General features: G+C 41.1%; 1 protein-coding gene across 1 annotated transcript in view; it reads right to left on the bottom strand.

Annotated features, from left to right (window-relative positions):
- PPM1E (protein phosphatase, Mg2+/Mn2+ dependent 1E) overlaps positions 1-18,101 on the bottom strand; it is a 135,301-nt gene that overhangs the window by 5,495 nt on the left and 111,705 nt on the right. Inside the window, exons 2-3 of the mRNA XM_075904681.1 lie at positions 10,959-11,077; positions 1,150-1,349 (exon numbers count right to left, since the gene is read on the bottom strand). Of these exons, the coding sequence (XP_075760796.1) occupies positions 1,150-1,349; positions 10,959-11,077 (319 nt within the window). The remainder of the gene's footprint in view (positions 1-1,149; positions 1,350-10,958; positions 11,078-18,101) is intronic.

The raw sequence follows: 18,101 nt of genomic DNA, 5'->3' as shown, positions 1-18,101 counted from the left end.
ACATGACAATTGATAGACAAAGGAAACAGACGTACCTCAGTTTGCATTAACACAATACATTTTAAAGGCAACAACTATGGTTGGGTGTAACAAAATGGTTATTAAACAGACAAAGCTCAATTTATTCATCAGACCGATCCAGTTTGCATAATTCGTGCTACTTCACACACTTGCTATTTCACAATGTTTGAGATTTTACAACTGAAGAGAAGTTTGCATGAGGGTTTTACTGATAAGTGATGTGAAGAGATGGCTGAAGATAAACCTGGGTCAGGATCTATGAACAAGTTGGTGCTGGTATATATATGGCTTTTTCTGTGTGTGAATCTCTTCTCCCAGGAGGACTGATTTTTACCATATCTCCTCCTGCTTTTGATTTATTGATGTTTTTCCCAAGAAACATGATAGTGCAGCAGCACAGACCTGGCTCTGCAGGCAAAACTGGACAGCAGTAACAAGCTATGAGTTACGCCATCACCTGTTTCTCTATGATTCACTGCTATCTGGTCAATTTTCAATCAAGCAGGATCCTGACTCTGCTTACTGCTCAGCAATACACTGCCCGGGCTGCCACGTGGGAATGCTATGTCACTGCTGACTCTCAGACCACTAAAGCCTAGGAGCCTCACAGAACCCTGTTGCTCTCAGCCTCCATGAAGTTGAGTGCATGCTAGACTGTTCTCTCTTCTCTTTTATTACCAGCAGAAATCAACTTTATTGGCTATAAGAAGGCCACCAGCAATCTAAACCACAGGACAACACCAGTCCAAAACGAAAGATTAAAATCTTACATAAAATGCAGATTCCAGTGGGGAGTGGGGGGAGGCCACATAGTAACTGGACACATGGCTCCAATAGGACAGGAGAGGCACAAATTCAGTCATTAATTGTTTAGTAAGATACATTTTCGCTCGTTATCTATGAAAGCTGCGATTTCATCCTATACCCCGTGTAGGCTATGGCCCTTCTATGGCTCCCATAAATATTTGTAGCTCACTCGATGATCTAACATAGACAAGGTGTATGTCTCTTGGATCCCAACTATCTAAGTCCATCATATACAAGTCTTTAGTTTTCATGGTAAAATGCTTACTAATTTCCCCAAATCCACATTCAGTAGGCTAGCTGACTTACAGCAGTGCCCTTTACCTCGAGATTGAAGAGCATGTTGAAGTCAGGAATGCAGACATGCTTGTCTTCCATCTTCCTGCGCATGTTTTTGATGGCATGGATGGATGTCTCATAGTAGCGCTGGGGTTTCCTTTGAAGTGGAAAGTCTTTCACCCAGCTGCTGCAGATCTCGTGGAGTTTGCTGAAAACCGAGCGGGCTAGCTTCACAGTCTCTATCTCTGAGGAGGCAAAGAGAAATCAAAGGCTTTCTAAGAATGCTATTAAGCGAGAATTTGTCACTCATGTACATTATAAAAAAATAAAATCACGGTGGGCAGGCAACTAAGACACGCATCCAACTCGGAAACCCTGCCTTCTGGTTCCAAAGAGAAAGCCACATACAACATAATTAGCATTCTCCACTGAAGAGCTGATTGATTGTATCCTAGCTACTCCTGTGCCATCAGCAAGAGGCAAAGAATGAGAAGATTATATGCTACCTAAGATAAGAACCCATTGCAGTTCCAGACAAGAGGATGCATGGTTCCTACAATGTCTGGATTTAAATACTTCACAGTGCATATGAGTTGCAAAACTAAAAAGCAACTCAAGAGGCATGATTCACAATGTTTTGCTCTAGTTTCTGGTCAATAAAGTTACTCTTGTATGGAACTGTAGCTATGCAGTAAGGAATAAAGCAGGGGGTTTATAACATTTCTTTTCAGCGTATAAATGGGTTTTCATTCAAATGGTGTATTAACTGAAACATGTCCAAAATTTAATATTATTTTATTTTCAGGTGCCAAAGTAGGTTGATCCCAAAAGAAATCTGTGTAGCAGGTGAAAAGTTCAGGGCAGCCTTCAATTAAGGGGAAAGTGAGCTGTAACTCCCTAAAGTAATCAATCATTCTTAATGTGTCTCGAGTCAGGCACCCATTCTGCAGTTGTGAAAGGCTAGTTAGCTTCTTTCACTGAAGAAAAAAGCAGCACATCAACATGGGAGAACTGAACTCATCTAAGGGTCTTTTCATATTACGTTTTCATCGCTCTGGATCTCTAGGGTCCACTTTCGGCAGAAGTCTTTGTGGCTAGTGATTCCAGTCAGCCCTTTTATCCAGAGGAAAAAAGGAGAGGTGGGAACCCTTCCACATCTATTTCACAGAACAGCATAAATATCAGTAAGAAGCATCTACTATTGATGGCCTAGTTAACATCATTGGTAGTGTTAGGCTTCTAGTGGTTAGCCAACAGGACTCCCGGGATCAATTTCTCGCTCTGTTTATTTTTCACTGTGGATAAGTTTTTTTTATTTTAATTTCATAAACTTTGCAACTCTGAGCCTCAATTTTTCCGTGTAATTACTTTCAGACTTTTGTTATTCTGGGTATGTATGAGCAGGAACAGATACAGAGAGAAATAGGAAAGACCCTGGATGCCCCCCAGTCTTTGGTCCTACCATGTTCTGCTCAATAAGCCATAGCAAGGCTGAGGAAGGAATAGCCTCCTTATTACTAATGGAAGAAGATTGAACTTTTTAGTTCATGAAGTCTTGGAAGCAGGTGGTGCAAATACAGATGGACCTAGCTGGTCTTCTGAAACAGATACTTATAATATGTCAGCAAAAACCACTGATGGGCAGCATGTGAAACAAGAACACAATGCCAGCATTGTCCAAATCATATCTTCCATCAGGGAACTTCATTCACAGAGTCCACTGTCCACTCTTTCCAATGGACAATTTAAGAGAGAAACCCTATTGATTTTAATGTCACCTGTTCATTACAATTCAGAAAATCCTCCCGAAGGACAAATGGAGAGAAACCGTTAGCTGTGCTGAGATGTTAAATACCTTCCCCTGCGAGGAGTGTGCACAGTGTCAGCATCATCAGTAATTGCTGCTTGAGATTAAAAAAAGGAGAGGCCTGCGGCTGCTGATCCACCCCCTCACAGCTGTAAATTACTCAATCGTTAATGTCGCAGTGCTGAACTGGAGCTGAGTCAGCTGTCATTGTGGCTGAATCATGTGGAATTTCATCTCACTCCTGCTGCTATCTCAGTGCTGCTCCAAGAATCTTCAGTGCTGGAAGTAAAGCTTAATTGCACCACTGTTAGTGGGAGACACCAGGCAGACATTTTTGTCCCTAATGTTGGCTGATTGGTTATCTTTGCAAAGTTTGTGCCAGTTTCTAAACTCTCCAGTCTCTCACTCACTGTCAATAACAGGGCTGACTCATTGCAGCAGATGGTGGCGAGATTCCCATTTATTTCATACAAATCATTTCTAGTGTCAGCCAAATGTGTAAATGACAGTGCTTCACCAATGTGTATGGAAAGAAAAGTGCAATTTCTGAAGTGATATTTATATTTCCACATTACTTTTCATCCACAGGTGTCAAAGGTCTTCTATTAGTAGCTAGTTTAAGACAGGTCTCTATTTTTGTTCAGCGATTTTATTAATACGCAATACTTTTATCAACAAGATATAAAGGACAGGAGATAATATCTTTTATTGTACTTACATCTGTTGGTGAGAGACTAATGTTACACAGAGATGACCTGAAGAAGAGCTTGTTTAAGCTCAAAAGCTTGTGTCTTTCACCAACAGAGGTAGGTCTAATAAAAGATATCATCTCACCCACTTAGTCTCTAATATCCTGTGATCAACATGGCTACGAGAGCCCAAACCATGTAATATTCAACATTTTCAAAGTGCTGAACCAACATCACCTAGTCATCAAAATACCCATGAGAGAGAAGTAGATAAGTATCATCTGTTACAGATGAAGAAAGTGAAACACAAAGAGGTAAGGCCCAAGCTTTTGGGTGTAGCCTTTGATCTTGAGTGCCTCAGTATTTGGGTAATAGAGATGTAGCCATGTTAGTCTGGTCTTGCTGAAACAAAAGACAGGACTAGGCAGCACTTTAAAGACTAACAAGATGGTTTATTAGGCGATGAGCTTTCGTGGGCCAGACCCACTTCCTCAGATCAAATTGTGGAAGAAAACTGACATGACCATATATACCAAAGGGATACAATCAAAAAAAGTGAACACATAAAATTGACAAATCAGATTTTGGAACAGAGGGGAGGGGAGGGGATGGATGGAGGGGGGGTTAGTAATGCCCATCTCTGGACACCTGGAGCCTGATCCTTACAGGCTCTAAATTATCAGCACTAGATGTAGGTCTTCAACATCACTAAAAACCAGGCTCTAAATGTCTCTAGCAGCTGGATACTTAAAACAAGAGGTACCCAAATTAAAGACCATGTTGGAAAATTATGCCCTTAGCGACCATAGAACTGGAACTAGAATTCAGAAGTTCCTTGTTTGTAGCCAGGTGATCAGTCCATTAGATGTCTCAATCTACAAATTTTATTTTATGGTTTATCTGATTGGGTAAAAGCCAATTACTGTAACTGTATGTCTGTTTTTGGAAAAATGGTGCACTGGGTCTTTGGGATCTTTTCTGTGAAATCTAGTGGCTATTTTGAATGCTCTGTCAGTCTTTTCTTTCAAACCACTATGGATCTTTATATCAGCCATGACTGCTACAACTGTAAGTTACATGTTATGTAATCTTGGGTTCTCTGGTCAAACAAGAAATCAACCTCTAAATCATCTTTAAAGCCTTCTTTCTTTAAAAAAAAAAATCAAACTAAAGGCAGACTAAAGATTAGTAAATCTCATGACCAATTCCACTTAGAACTCATAACTCATGGTCTCAAAACCTCAGAGTCACTCTGAATATACTAACTCCACTCTCTTACTTTCATATGAGTGGTTTCAATTATATCTTTTTCTTTTACGGTAAGGACCTTTCCTGCGTGAATCTGTCAATCAGAAAGGTTGCCTTCCACATGCAAACCTTTGAACTCTTAACTAATCTGAATAGAAGAAGACTCCACAGATTCCATCCTCCTCCTTCACCCAGCAGAACCAATTGTGCCTCTTAAAGAGAAATTGAGGTTAGAAGACAAATTAGGGCAAATATCAAGTCCCCCTACTTTTTGCATTATATAGAGCAATAAGCTTGGTGGGCCCCTAAAAAAGCCTTTTCAGTGTAGATTCATGCAGAGGTGGACATCAGAAGCACCAGGTTACAATCCAACTTGTTTGTTAATCCTATACTAATCTGAACAGTTTAAAATCAAAAGTATAATTTAAACTTCAGTCAAAACATCAGGAATCCATCCCCAAACTCTCTGTCATAGATCTTCCAAAGATTCCTCTATTGCTCTCAATGTATAATGGTCTCCCCACATGACATTAGTCAGGGCCAGGTACGGAAAAGCAGTCAATTATTAAATTCTTCCAAGTAACTTCTAAGTGATTCTCACTGAGAATATTAGTCACAAATTACTATCTGACCCTTTGTAATGAAACCTCCTTCAGCTGTGTGCATTGCTCCAACTATTTTTTTTTATTCAGCACAGCAACCCTTCACATTTATTGACGCAGTCATGCGTTTGCAAAACCATGATTATTAGTGAGTTATGTGAGATGGAATTGCTTCATGTTAAGTTACCCATACAACATTTTGTTCTGGTCCAGGACATCAGCTTTTATTTCTCTCTCTCTTTTCATATTTTTTATTCTTGAATTTGCATAATTTAACATGTATTTAAACCTCACTTATCTACAAATAATATGGCCCTTCATGGAGGCCCAGGTTTCATTTGGCTAACTGCTATGCCAAGGTATATGTAACAATGTATGATTGCTTCTCTGTATTATAGGTTTTAATACATTTTAAAAGACACCTACAGATGTTTTCATTTAAAACATCAGCTTCCTTCGATATTCTGTGTGGAGGCTTAGTTTGAAAAATGTCAAAATTTCCTTGGAGACTGTCAAATATTTATCTGAGTCTACGAGATTTCAATTTGGAAATAATGAGGGCTGCTCAGCCAGAACAATGACAAATCTATTCCATTCACCTGCTTAGGGTGAGACATAGCAACACCTACAAACAGCAACCCCAGAGCAAACTGCATATTTTCCTCGGGTTTGTGAAGGCCTCTAAGACTCAAACAAGAGACTTCCTCTTAAGAGGGCCAGAGCTTTTATTTTCCCATAGTGCTATTTATATCTTTTTATCAAAAGTAAAAGGGAGGGATAAAAAGGGTTGCTGAGTATATATTTTCCAAACTGAATGGACTCCTGTCAACTCATTTTGGGCAGTGTTATCCATATTAATTACCATCTCTGAGAACTCTCCAAGGGAATGTAGTCAGCAGAATCCTGAGTGAGTTAGAACTTGTGGCCCTGAGCAGACTGATGGAAAAATCTTGCTATATAGTAAGTACAAGTAGAGAGAAGGAAAATTCCTTTTGTTTTTAACACCAAGCATTTTTTTTTGTACATGATAATCACTGAAACTCAAGAAACTACAAAGTTTTTGTAAAATATAATTACCAGTGGAAATCATTCAGAGTGAAATTCCTTCCTTCCCACACAAAGCTGGTTTAATGCAGATGGAGTTCACCCTGCTAATATGTATACAGGCAAGAGATTCAAGGCCACTGAATTCAACCCTGGGCAATTTGGGTTTGTATGAAGCACACAGGAGGCTATAGACACCCCTGATTTGCCTGGACATTCAGTCTAACTCCTTCCTCTTGACTACAGCTTCTCATAGCAAAACGTAAGAAGTGACATGGATTTTGTGTGAAGTATCTTCATCCAGATTAATTTCAGAAGAAAACACAGTAATAGTCTAATATCTGAGCAGCCTGTGAAATTTTCTGGGAAATGGCAATAGATAATATAATGTCTATTATGTATCTTAAGTATGTATTCATAAGAACGGCCATACTGTGTCAGACCAAAGGTCCATCTAGTTCAGGGGTGGGCAAGATAAGGCCTGTGGGCTGGATATGGCCCACTGAGCCTTTTGATCTGGCCCGCACCCGTGCCACTAACTGCTTCCTGTGGCTCTATGAGGTGCAGGGAGGGAGGGAAAGGCTTCAGCGTGCTCCCCTCCCCCCCCCCCCCCCCAGCCAATAGAAGCTGAGAGATTTTGCTGGGGTGAGGGTAGCATGAAAAAACTCCTTTCCTACTCCCTCCCCACAGCAGAGCGCCACGTGCCCAGCCAGCCAACAGTCTGGGGCTGCTGAGGGCAGCAGGAGAAGCCTGCCTGAAAGTGCTGCTGGCCAGAAGGTGCTTAGGTAAGCACCTCCTGGACAGAGCCTGCCTCTGGCACCCTACCCCCTCCCTACACCCCATCCTAAATCTTTGTCCAAGCCCAAATCCTCTCCTGCACCCATATCTCCTACCCCAGGTCACAATCCAAACCCTCTGCACCCTCCTCCTCCCTTCTGCCCCAAGTCACAACTCCCACTGAAACCCTGCACCCCCTGCTACACCCTTCCCCCCAGGCCAGAATCCTCTCCTGCACCATACCCACTACCAGAGTCGGCTCAGAACAGGGAATCATCAAATGATCCCTCCCCTGTCACCCATTCCCAACTCTGTAGCAGAGGCAGCAGCGTGGGGTGCACTTTAAAAACCAGCTCCCCTCGTGGACCACTGCCTGCCACCTCACTCTGCTGCCTCTAAGACAGAGGCAACAGCACAGGGTGGCAGCAGTCCCTGTCCACGGGGGCGGTCCAAGCTCCCCGTGAACAGAGGCTGCTGCAGCCCCTATCCATAGGGAGTTCAGAACCCCCACAGACAGGAACTGCTGCCACATAGCATCCTTTGCCCACTGCGAGCCAAGGCCCCCCGTGGGCAGGGGCTGCTTCGCAGCAGCCTCCTCTGTCCCTCCGCCCCCCACGCTGCTGCCTCTGATACAGCAGAATAGCCAAGAGAAGATTAACCAATAAGTCTTGAGTACTTGACTACTTGTTTACATCCCTATTACCAGTTTTACCGCTGGTACCTACTGGGTGACTTTGGGAAGTGACTGCCCTTCTCTGTGCCTCAGTCTCTTCATCTGTAAAATGGGAATAATGATATCGCCTTTATAAAGCAAGTTGAGACCTACTGATGAAAAATGCTATTTAAGAACTAAAACAAAATACAGGTCTATGTAGCACTTTAAAGACTAACAAGATGGTTTATTAGATGATGAGCTTTCATGGGCCAGACCCACTTCCTCAGGTCAAATGAGGAAGTGGGTCTGGCCCACAAAAGCTCATCATCTAATAAACCATCTTGTTAGTCTTTAAAGTGCTACATAGACCTGTATTTTGTTTCAGCTACACCAGACTAACACGGCTACATTTCTACCACTATTTAAGAACTAGATACTGCTATATGAACTACGCTAGGGGGGATGCCAGAGATACTTTCTGACAGAAGTGGAATGGAGACATTCTTGGATTCCATTCCAGATCACTGAGGAGACTGTACTCTATTGAGCAAAGACTTTGCCAGTCTTCCCCAAGCTTGTCCCTTCTAACCTTTCCTTGTACTAGTCGTGGCTCTGTCATTCTTTTTGCATAGTTAGTCCACTGTCAGCTATTCAGGCTTCTCATCCAAGTCCCAGTCTTCTTGCCTAACTTGTCCCAGTTGCCCCTTTGGAGCTCTTCATCCTGTCTGTCCCTTCCCAGTGTCTTTACCAATAAGGATATCCGTGGCTCATTTTTGTGGATGCAGATGCACAGACCAATTTTGTATCCGTGCAGGGCTCTATAGGTGGGGGAAAAGCTGACCGCAGGAGTAGGGATGTCAACAGGTAGTCGATTAGATGATTAACCGATAAACCTAGGCTTATTGGTTAATCTAGTCAATTACTTGCCTCCCCCCCCCCCGCTGCAAGTGGGGAAGCAAGCGCCAGTCCTGGGGGAAGCCGGCTTAAAAGCTGGTTTCCCCCCGCCCCCTCCCAGCACTGGCTCCACAGTGCTGAGAGAGTAATGGAAGGAGCTGAGGATGGGAGACAGGTTGGAAGAAGAATCTAAGGAGAAAGAATGAACCTATGGATATGGATACCTGCAGATATACAGTGAATATCTGCAAATTTGCAGGGATCTGGATACAAAATTTGTATCTGCAGCCGTATCCGCTGATCTGGATACCTGCAGTTATGAAGCAGACATCTGCAGATTTGTGGGGCTCTATCCCAGGAATCATACAGAGAAAAGCTGTTTCTGATGGCAGTAGATTTTTCAGAGAGGTTGCTTTTAAAAGTATTTGTAATTGTGAAGTCTGCAATTAGATCCTGATAAACATTTTAAGATCACACATTAGTATTTTAAAGCTGTGCAATTGACTTTTTAATACCTTTTGCTCACATTTTGCCTTTAGAACTGTGATTATAGTAACATGAAAACAGAAAGAGGAACATCCTGCTGCTAAATATATACCTCTTCTCCTCTACTTCCCTCCATACACCTGTGTGTGTCGTCTTTGGCCCATCCCATCATCTAACCTCCGGTGGTGCGAGAAGAAGTTACTCAACCTGTGCAGTAACGATGGTTCTTCGAGATGTGTGTCCCTATGGATGTTCCAGTCAGGTCTCGGTGTGTCCTCGTGCTGCTGATCAGAGGTTTTTGGTGAGCAGTGCCCCTCGCGCTGTGCCTGCACACCCAGCGTCTCGGCATGTTGAAGGAAAAAAGCCACAGTGACGGCTTTTTTTCCCCCCAAGAAAACGTTGAAAACTGTCGTTAACTGACTAACCTGTGAAGAAATTCTAAACTAACTATTCCTTTGTTTTCCTGTCAGAAAGAAGAACACTGCTCTGACTCCGTCTTCAGCCGAGGATGGTAGAAAAAGAACTGAGGGGGCTAGCACTGCGCACGCACTCAGCAAGCAGCAGGAGCGTGAGATGCGGAATGCACAGGTGCAGCGCGAGGTGCACTGCTCACCAAAAACTTCCGATCCAGCAGTGTGAGGACACACTGAGACCTCAGTGGAGCACCCACAGGGACACCGAGTGGAGCACCCACAGGGACACCGAGTGGAGCACCCACAGGGACACCACTTGATGAAGAAACTTCTCTTCTACAGCTCCTTGTCTCATGGACAATTCTCCCGTCTTAGAGACTCCATCTCTTAAAAGTCTCATCTGAATACATATCTCTTCTCCTTTCATGCCTCTAAATTTTTTCTCCCTCTGCTATAGGATCACATTGAGTAGGAGTAAAAAGGTTATATCACCTCTGTGGCTGGCACTGGTGTGACCGTTACTGATACACAGTTGAGGTATCCACACTTCAAGAAGGATGTTGAAAAATCAGAGAGGATTCAGAGAAGAACCAGAGACGACTGAAGGACTGAAAATGTGCCTTACAGAAAGGGACTCAAGGAGCAAAATTTATTTCCTTATCATAGAGAAGGTTAAGGACTAGCTTGTTAACTGTCTGTAAATATTGTACCTACATGGGGCTCTTCAATCTAGCACAAAAAAGGTATAAGATCATCTGGTGGCTGGAAGCCACACAAATTCAGACTGGAAATAAGATTAAAATTTTTAAGCATTAACCATTGTAATAACATGGAAAGAAGTTGTGGTTCCACTGCTGGATTTTTTTACAAGACAGGTTGTTTCTCTAAAAGATATACTCTACTTGAACCACAGTTATTGGACTTGAAACAGGAATTAACTCACGAAAGTCATATGGCCTATGTCATGCAGGGGATCACAATGGTGCCTACTGACAGAGGACATATTCCCCTCCTTTCTTCCCCAATTTTTGCTTGGTTTGTATTGAGCATGCTTAGTAACATCTCTTGAAGACACCTGCCCTCCCTCCACCCCAACTATCAGCAGGTATGGGTCATCTCTGCCTTATGGCCTTAAAAAATCTATCAATTCTCTCAGATTGTAACGTTTTGCCCTGCAAAGTGTGCTGAGAGACAGTTTGCGTAAAAGATATCAAAATAGAATTTGGTATATGCACTTACGTATGATGCCTTCTGTACTCTCCACATGCTTTGGTAAGTAGTGCACTGAAAGATCACTCTGAAGTACTTCATCTGATGTTGCTCTGGCTAAAGCAGCAGCCAAAAATGAAGGGCAATTACTGAAAAAGAAAAACACAGGAAAGATATTTTTAAATTGATTTCACAAGGTAATTGGCAATCGGCGTAATGCAGAACACCTACATCTGTACAAAAAAAGGGATCTGAAGGCCATCCAAGATTTGTGAGAGCACAGAAGATTCTTTTTTGATAGGTAGCATCCCACTTCTGCAGCTTGAGAACCCTTTGAAATGAATTCTGAGGATTCTAGTAGGCTTGAATTTCATTTTTAAATCCCATATTAAGTTCATCCAAGATGGACAAATAGCTATTATTTTGCACCTTTGATTTACTCTTCAAAACTGGAGCTTTGTGCACACATGCAGAGCTTTTGAATCACATTTAAATCACATGCATTTTGTCTACTTATGTTTACAAACCTGAGCTGAAACCCATCCTGTCCAGTCTCTGCTCTTGATTTGAATTCTCAAAAGGGCAGAGAACTAGGAAACTTCGCACATGAAAACATCCAGTTGCTCCTGTTAAACAACAGGAGTAACATTTACACAGCTAGCTAAATCTGGTTTTAAACACATCATGAATAGCCATCATAGCCCAGGCCTTTCTTATTTAAATTGAGTTGTAGTCTAGATTCCTCACTACATAGTTCACGTTAAAATATAGTTATTTAATCTGATTCTAGTGCAGCTTGTCTCATCCAAAAAGATTGGCTGAACTGTGTCAGAAACTGTTTTAGGACATGTTTAAGTACAATTCCTTAATGCATGTCCCTGACCTGTGTGGACAGAGCCCACACCTCTGAGGAGATATTTTTCTTTTCATTATAAAGTGTCTGTTTTGAGTTAAAGGGTTGAGGGAATTATCTGACTAATAATTAGAGGGGCAATGTCAATCCAGAAAAGTCACCCAACCCAGACCTGAGAAATCCAAGCCTGAGGCATTCCTCATGAGTTTAATTATGTGCATAATTTCAACTAAAATAAAATTCAGATTTGCAAAATCATAATTACATATTGCCTGAAACGATCTAAATAAAATGGCAGAGAATTAGGAACTAAGCTCAGAGACGGGATAAATTCCCTTATGGCAACTATCCCCTCATTGTCCACTATAGAGTTTCTTGCACCTTCTTCTGAAGGATCTGATACTGACCGCAGTCAAAGACAAGATACTGGATTAGATGGACTCAGGAATGAGATGGCCAGACCTCAGTTCTGTGCTATGCCCACCAAATATGGATTTTGGTAAACATGTCTCTTGAGATCTGAGAAGCATAAGGCAATACTCAGATGTACTCACATTTGGACTGCTGCCAAACAAAGAAAACCAATGCTGTTTTAAATTGGCCCAATGGTAGCTTAATTAACATGGACTGAATTCCACAACAGGTATCAGTCAAACCCATTTTGCTTAGTCTCTTTGAAAAGTCACTTTAGCACAATGCTTTCCAGATACCATGTTTGATAAACACCATTACAAAGAGTAGATTTAGAATAAGAATATATGAGATTTGCACAATGTTAAATCTTCCATCTATTTTAATAAATAATCTTTAATATTTACATTAAATTACTTAAACATAGGATTAAAATAAATACCAATGTTTCCTAAAGGATATATTGTCATGAAGCAAGTTCTTTCTCCAAGTAACTCAGAAAACCACAGCTATGATGATGTGACTACATCAAGAAGACTCATTCCTTGAACTAGCAGCTGAGCATTTTACCCATGCAGCTACTGCAAACCTCAGCAATATGTACTCTAGTGAAGCATGATTGCATGAGACCATTAACTAGTTTAGGATTGGCTCTTCCCAGCATAAGAGCTTAGATCCTATTTATTATTCAGCAGTATCTTCTGGAAATGTACAGTAATCAGCAGGAAGGAAAAACTCTGGGACTTCCTTTATTTCCAGTGTATGTAGAAGTTGATTTTCCAGATAGCCTTGTTTGTCTTCAGCTCACGAGTGATGATTTTTGTCATTTCTACTAATCCCTACGCATCCAAAAAGCATTGTAGGTCCAGTCATATTTTAGGCAGTTTTCACGTTAAAAGAGAAACAAGGATATGACTCCTGAGTTAAAGGAATTGCAAAACAATGATGTAATCAAAACGAGCAACAATGTCAGACTCTCCATCTGAAGACAGTCTGAAGCAGAAATGTACAAACATAATTTTGCCTAGGCAGAACCTACACAAACCTCCAAAAAAGCAGGAAAGCCTATGCTATCTTTGTATTTTAAACACAACAAATCTCTCAGACAGACTTTGCTTTACAGAGTGCCCTACGGTACTGTGCACAAAATATGAGTTTGTTTCCCAGCCTAATCTCTTCTTCCCTGCAGTACCAGTGTGGAAGAGGCTCTGGAGAGAGCACAATTCTGCTTTAGAAAAGGACTCACAAACAATCCCTCTGGACAGTTAAGTAGCAGCACTGATGGACATCAAATAGAGAATCCAGCTAAGGATTTAGCTATGAAAATGGAAGCTACAATTAAGACCCTCAAGATAGGGCAAAAATACATTAGAAATCTCTGTTCCAGTGGGGACTCTGCTTAAAGGAAAAATAAATACCCTGTCATTAGCATTCACACATAAATCACTGGCTTTATTATTTTACCCTGTGGTGGCAACTTATAAGTGAGGTGTATTAGAATGCATAGAGGTAAGTGGCCAGTCAGAGCCTTTCCCAACCAGCTTGCCAGTACATGTCCCCACACAATACATACGTGATGCCTGCAGTCTCAAAGTGGAGCTCTTTATCTAAACAAGGCATACATTTCCATTACAATGCCAAACCTACACAAAAGCCACTAAAGATGTTATTAGACAAATTAGAGGTTTTTCAGTATATCCTTCCTGATTCTTTGGCAGCGTGGGTGTCTGCGCAACACCCACAGTTGCATTTCAACAATCTTGGGATAACTCTGCTAAGGTAATAAGTGAGCTTGAATGTGGGCCTGCATCAATTTAGTTTGAGAGAAACAGTCTGAAGTAGGCTTAACGCAGCCCACATACTATAATGATACTTGCTTACCACACACCTCTGCTCTTTGTCGATAGCATACAAGTGATGAATTTCCAAACACTTCCCCTCAGTTAATTGTGCGCTAAATCAAATACAAAATCCTCATCTAAAAATAGGTATAAGGCAAATTTAACACTGTCTAAAAGGCATCACAGAGCTCAGATTGACTTGTTTATCAATTCTGATAGACAAGATGGAGGAAAGCAATCTGAGAACAGCTTTCCTTTATAAACGGGTTATTCTCTGTTCTAACAGTCACAGCAGACTGCCACACAATTAATTGACTTTGACATTTGTAACATCACAAAGCTTCTTAAGGAGCCTTTCTAGGACTATGCACTGCAAGCAGCGAAGTGACCAGTTGGAGGTGTGCGCATTCTTGATTATTACAACAGACATTTCATTTCTGCTGCTTCTGGCGACCGGGCCTTAGTTGGATTGCTTCTCTCTCACAAAGTCTAGAATAACAGACTGAAAAAGAGGTGGGAATGCCTCTTTGGAATAGATTTTGAACCCAATTACAGCGGGATGAATTCAGAGTAACACCACTGAAGTAAATGGTATTGTTCTGGACTTGCTGCAGTGTAACTGAGATCAGAATCAAGTTCAGTACCATTATCAGAAACAATGAACAGAATTTGCAGTGCCACTTAACTCAGGAAGATGGTCATCCAGAAAGACTAGTATTTTAGTTGTAACATTGTCAGAATAGATACTCCTTCTCTAGCCTCGCTTCTCCCTGTACAAAGAACAGGAATAGAAATTATGTATTAAATTCTTGGGGGTAGTGCAGCTGCTTTGTGCCTCACATCTGTGCCAAAAGATTCTCCTCATCTCAGGGATTTTCTACTGACTAAAAAATGTAGCCAAATTCTAGACAGTTACCAAATTACGGCAAATAAATTGAAACAGGGAGAATATGATTCAGAAGTTTAACAAGGGTTGGAAGTTAGGATTCCCATGTTCATTCATTCCTAGCCATGACAATAACTCAGTATGTGACCTTGGACAAATCACATAACTTTTCAGTCCTTCAATTTTATCATTTCTAAAGAAGGCTGATAATACTTAGTGTATCTCCTGGGCACCGGGGGAGGATTAATTAAAAGTTTATAAAGCATTTTGAGATTTCTAGATAAAGACACTACTGAAGGGCAAAGTATCATTCTAATGGAAGGTATTTTCAATCTAGCCAAGATTTATGGATCTTTCACATTTTTGTTCCATTTTCCCTGCTCTCAAACATCATGCCAGAAACACTAACTGGCAAGCCACAGAAGGGACATTTTGTCTTTCTGATGTGCACAGCCAACATATGAGCATAACCAATTGCATCCTTCCATCATATTTGAAGTAAATAGGTTTTTTGAAAGCTCAAGCTTCTCAAAACAAATGTGAAAGTAAATAAAGAACATTAAAACAAGGGTTTCCTCCTCTTCCTTCTCCCCCCTCCAACAGTCAAATTATGTAGATTAAGTGACACCAGTCTCAGGAGAGTGCTTGTACTCTCATAAACCAGTGTAAATGACTGAGACATTATTGATGCAAATAATGCAGAAAATGGTATAAAGTACTCTTGTGGCATTCAGAAATCTCAATGCTAAGTGAGTCACACCACACACTGCAGAGTTTAATAGAAATATTAGAAAATATCTTTGCTTTAGTTCTCCCATGAATTACCTGAAAATGTCTCTTGGTATGCTACGGTACAGAATGAGCCCATTAAACCACAGGGTAAGATCTATCAAATGTTGCATATTGTTAAGTACGGGAATGTAAGACCAAGGACAGGAACTGAAATGAACTACATACAGAGCACTCCTGTGAGAACTATACAAATGTATTGCATCTATAAAGTTTTATAGGAATGAAGCTAACTGTGCACTTACTAACGTAATACTAGGGATGCAGTTTGGTGAAATCCTAGCATTAGTGTAGCCTGTTGCACAGTATTTGCAAGAACTGTATTTTTCAAGACTAGTACAAAACTCATACAGGTCTCAAAACGTATTTGCAAAATGTTCCAATGTCCAGGCAGTATCTCCTGCAGAGTCTGGGAGCTCTTTGGAGAAGTATGTAAGGCAGTGTCATTGCAGACTCCTCTGTCACAAATGGCAGTAATAACAGAGTAGAGGGAATACTTTGGGATGGGATCATCCCCTGCTATTACACATCCCTCCAATGTGTTTTAAAGGGCATCTGTAGGTGCAGTGTACCAGCCAAGAATTTTCTATTTCTCTTTGAGATTCTATGGTTCAGACAGCATTCAGAAGGTGGAGCATCCTGATAAGCAGTCTGTAGAACCAGAAAGGATTACTGGTGTACTGCAAGCATAGCAATATAATGTAATTCCCAGCACCCGCGTCATTGTAGATTCTCCTCTCTACTCTCAGGGCAGTAGCTTCCTCTTGTTAGCACACTGATCTAAACTGTGCCAGCTTGTGGCTTTTCACAGCAGGTGAAAGCTCTGATGCTTAGTTTAAGCTGGAGGATCCTGAAGAAATGGACTATGTTTTTCTGATACTGGGAAATGCTGAGCTAGATTTGAGCTACCACGGTAAGGAAGAAGCAAAACAAACACATCTTTTAAAAGACTACATAATCAAAGCTCCTTGCAAAGTCATTTGAAGTGACGGTGTGAGATAGCAAAGATGATTGATAAATCTGTTTGGGAAAGCTGAAAATATACTAGATGAGACAGCCACTATCTGTAGGCTTTTCAGGCAGTTGTCTAATCAAATTCAAGATGAACCTGTCTTTGCAGTGGCAGCTATAGGAAACTGTGATAAAATATACAACCATCACAAAACACTGCACCACTTCTGATTAGTTTATAATACCCATAATGTACGTTCAGACATGTCAGTGGTATCTGTACACAGTATAGCCTAACCTTTCAGATTACACTATCACATTCTAGAGATAGTAAGGGAAGAGTTCTTTCAGATGTGAAAATGCATGAAATCCTGTTATAACTTGTTTTTCTCTTCTGTTTAAAAAAGGAAACTGGACCAAACTCTAGTTAGAACATTTAAGATGCTGAGTTGTCAAATGAAAATGCAGTAGAAAAAATGCTGTCTGTAGTGTGGGAGAATTTTAATGCTGCGAGGAGCCATGGGAACCTAAAAAGTGCAGAAGTGCACCACCAAATTTCTCGAAAGATAATAACATGTTAAGTAACTGCAATAAGATGCACCAGAGTGTGTATCAGGCTCACTGCAGGAAACCTGTCTCTTTTGTAACACTGATATCTCTTGCTATCCCTTCACAAAGCATTTACAGGGGCTGTGATCTAGGAAAACATTTGAATGAGTCAGTTACATGTAGCAATTCAGAACAGAATTGCCTTCAGAGGAACAAAATTTTCCCTTTGCAAGCTGCTATTGGATACAAGTTTTTTTGGAAGTGGTGGTAAAGAATAATACAAGGTCTCAACATCCCTGACAGTCATTCAACATAGATCTGATAAGTAGAGGGAAACTTATCTAAGATAGACTAACAGCTATTTAGAAGTTTAAAAATAAGCACTCCATCCCGGTAGTTTTAGAAAACTCCACTTAACGTTTTCAGAACATACGTAAGTATATATAAGAACAGCCATAGTGGGTCAGACCAATGGTCCATCCAGCTCAGTATCCTGTCTGCCGACAGTGGCCAATACCAGATGCCCCAGAGGGAAGGGACACAACAGGTAATCCTCACGTGATCCCTCCGGTCACCCACCTCTAGAGAAACGGAGGCTAGGGACACCATTCCTACCCATCCTGGCAAATAGCCATTGATGGACCTAACCTCTATGAATCTATCTAGCTCTTTTTTGAACCCTGTTAAAGTCCTAACCTTCACCACATCCTCTGGCAAGGAGTTCCTGTATGCTGAGTGAAGAAAAACTTCCTTCTGTTTGTTTTAAACCTACTGCCTATTAATTTCATTTGGTGACCCCTAGTTCTTATAATGCGGGAATATGTAAATAACTTTTCCTTATTCACTTTTTCCACACCAGTCATGATTTTATAGACCTCTATCATATCCCCCCT

The sequence above is a fragment of the Pelodiscus sinensis genome, chromosome 21, assembly GCF_049634645.1.
Source record: "Pelodiscus sinensis isolate JC-2024 chromosome 21, ASM4963464v1, whole genome shotgun sequence".
NCBI lineage: Eukaryota > Metazoa > Chordata > Testudines > Trionychidae > Pelodiscus > Pelodiscus sinensis.
The sequence above is the reverse complement of the archived record's forward strand: the minus strand, read 5'-3'. Positions and strand labels throughout refer to the sequence as shown.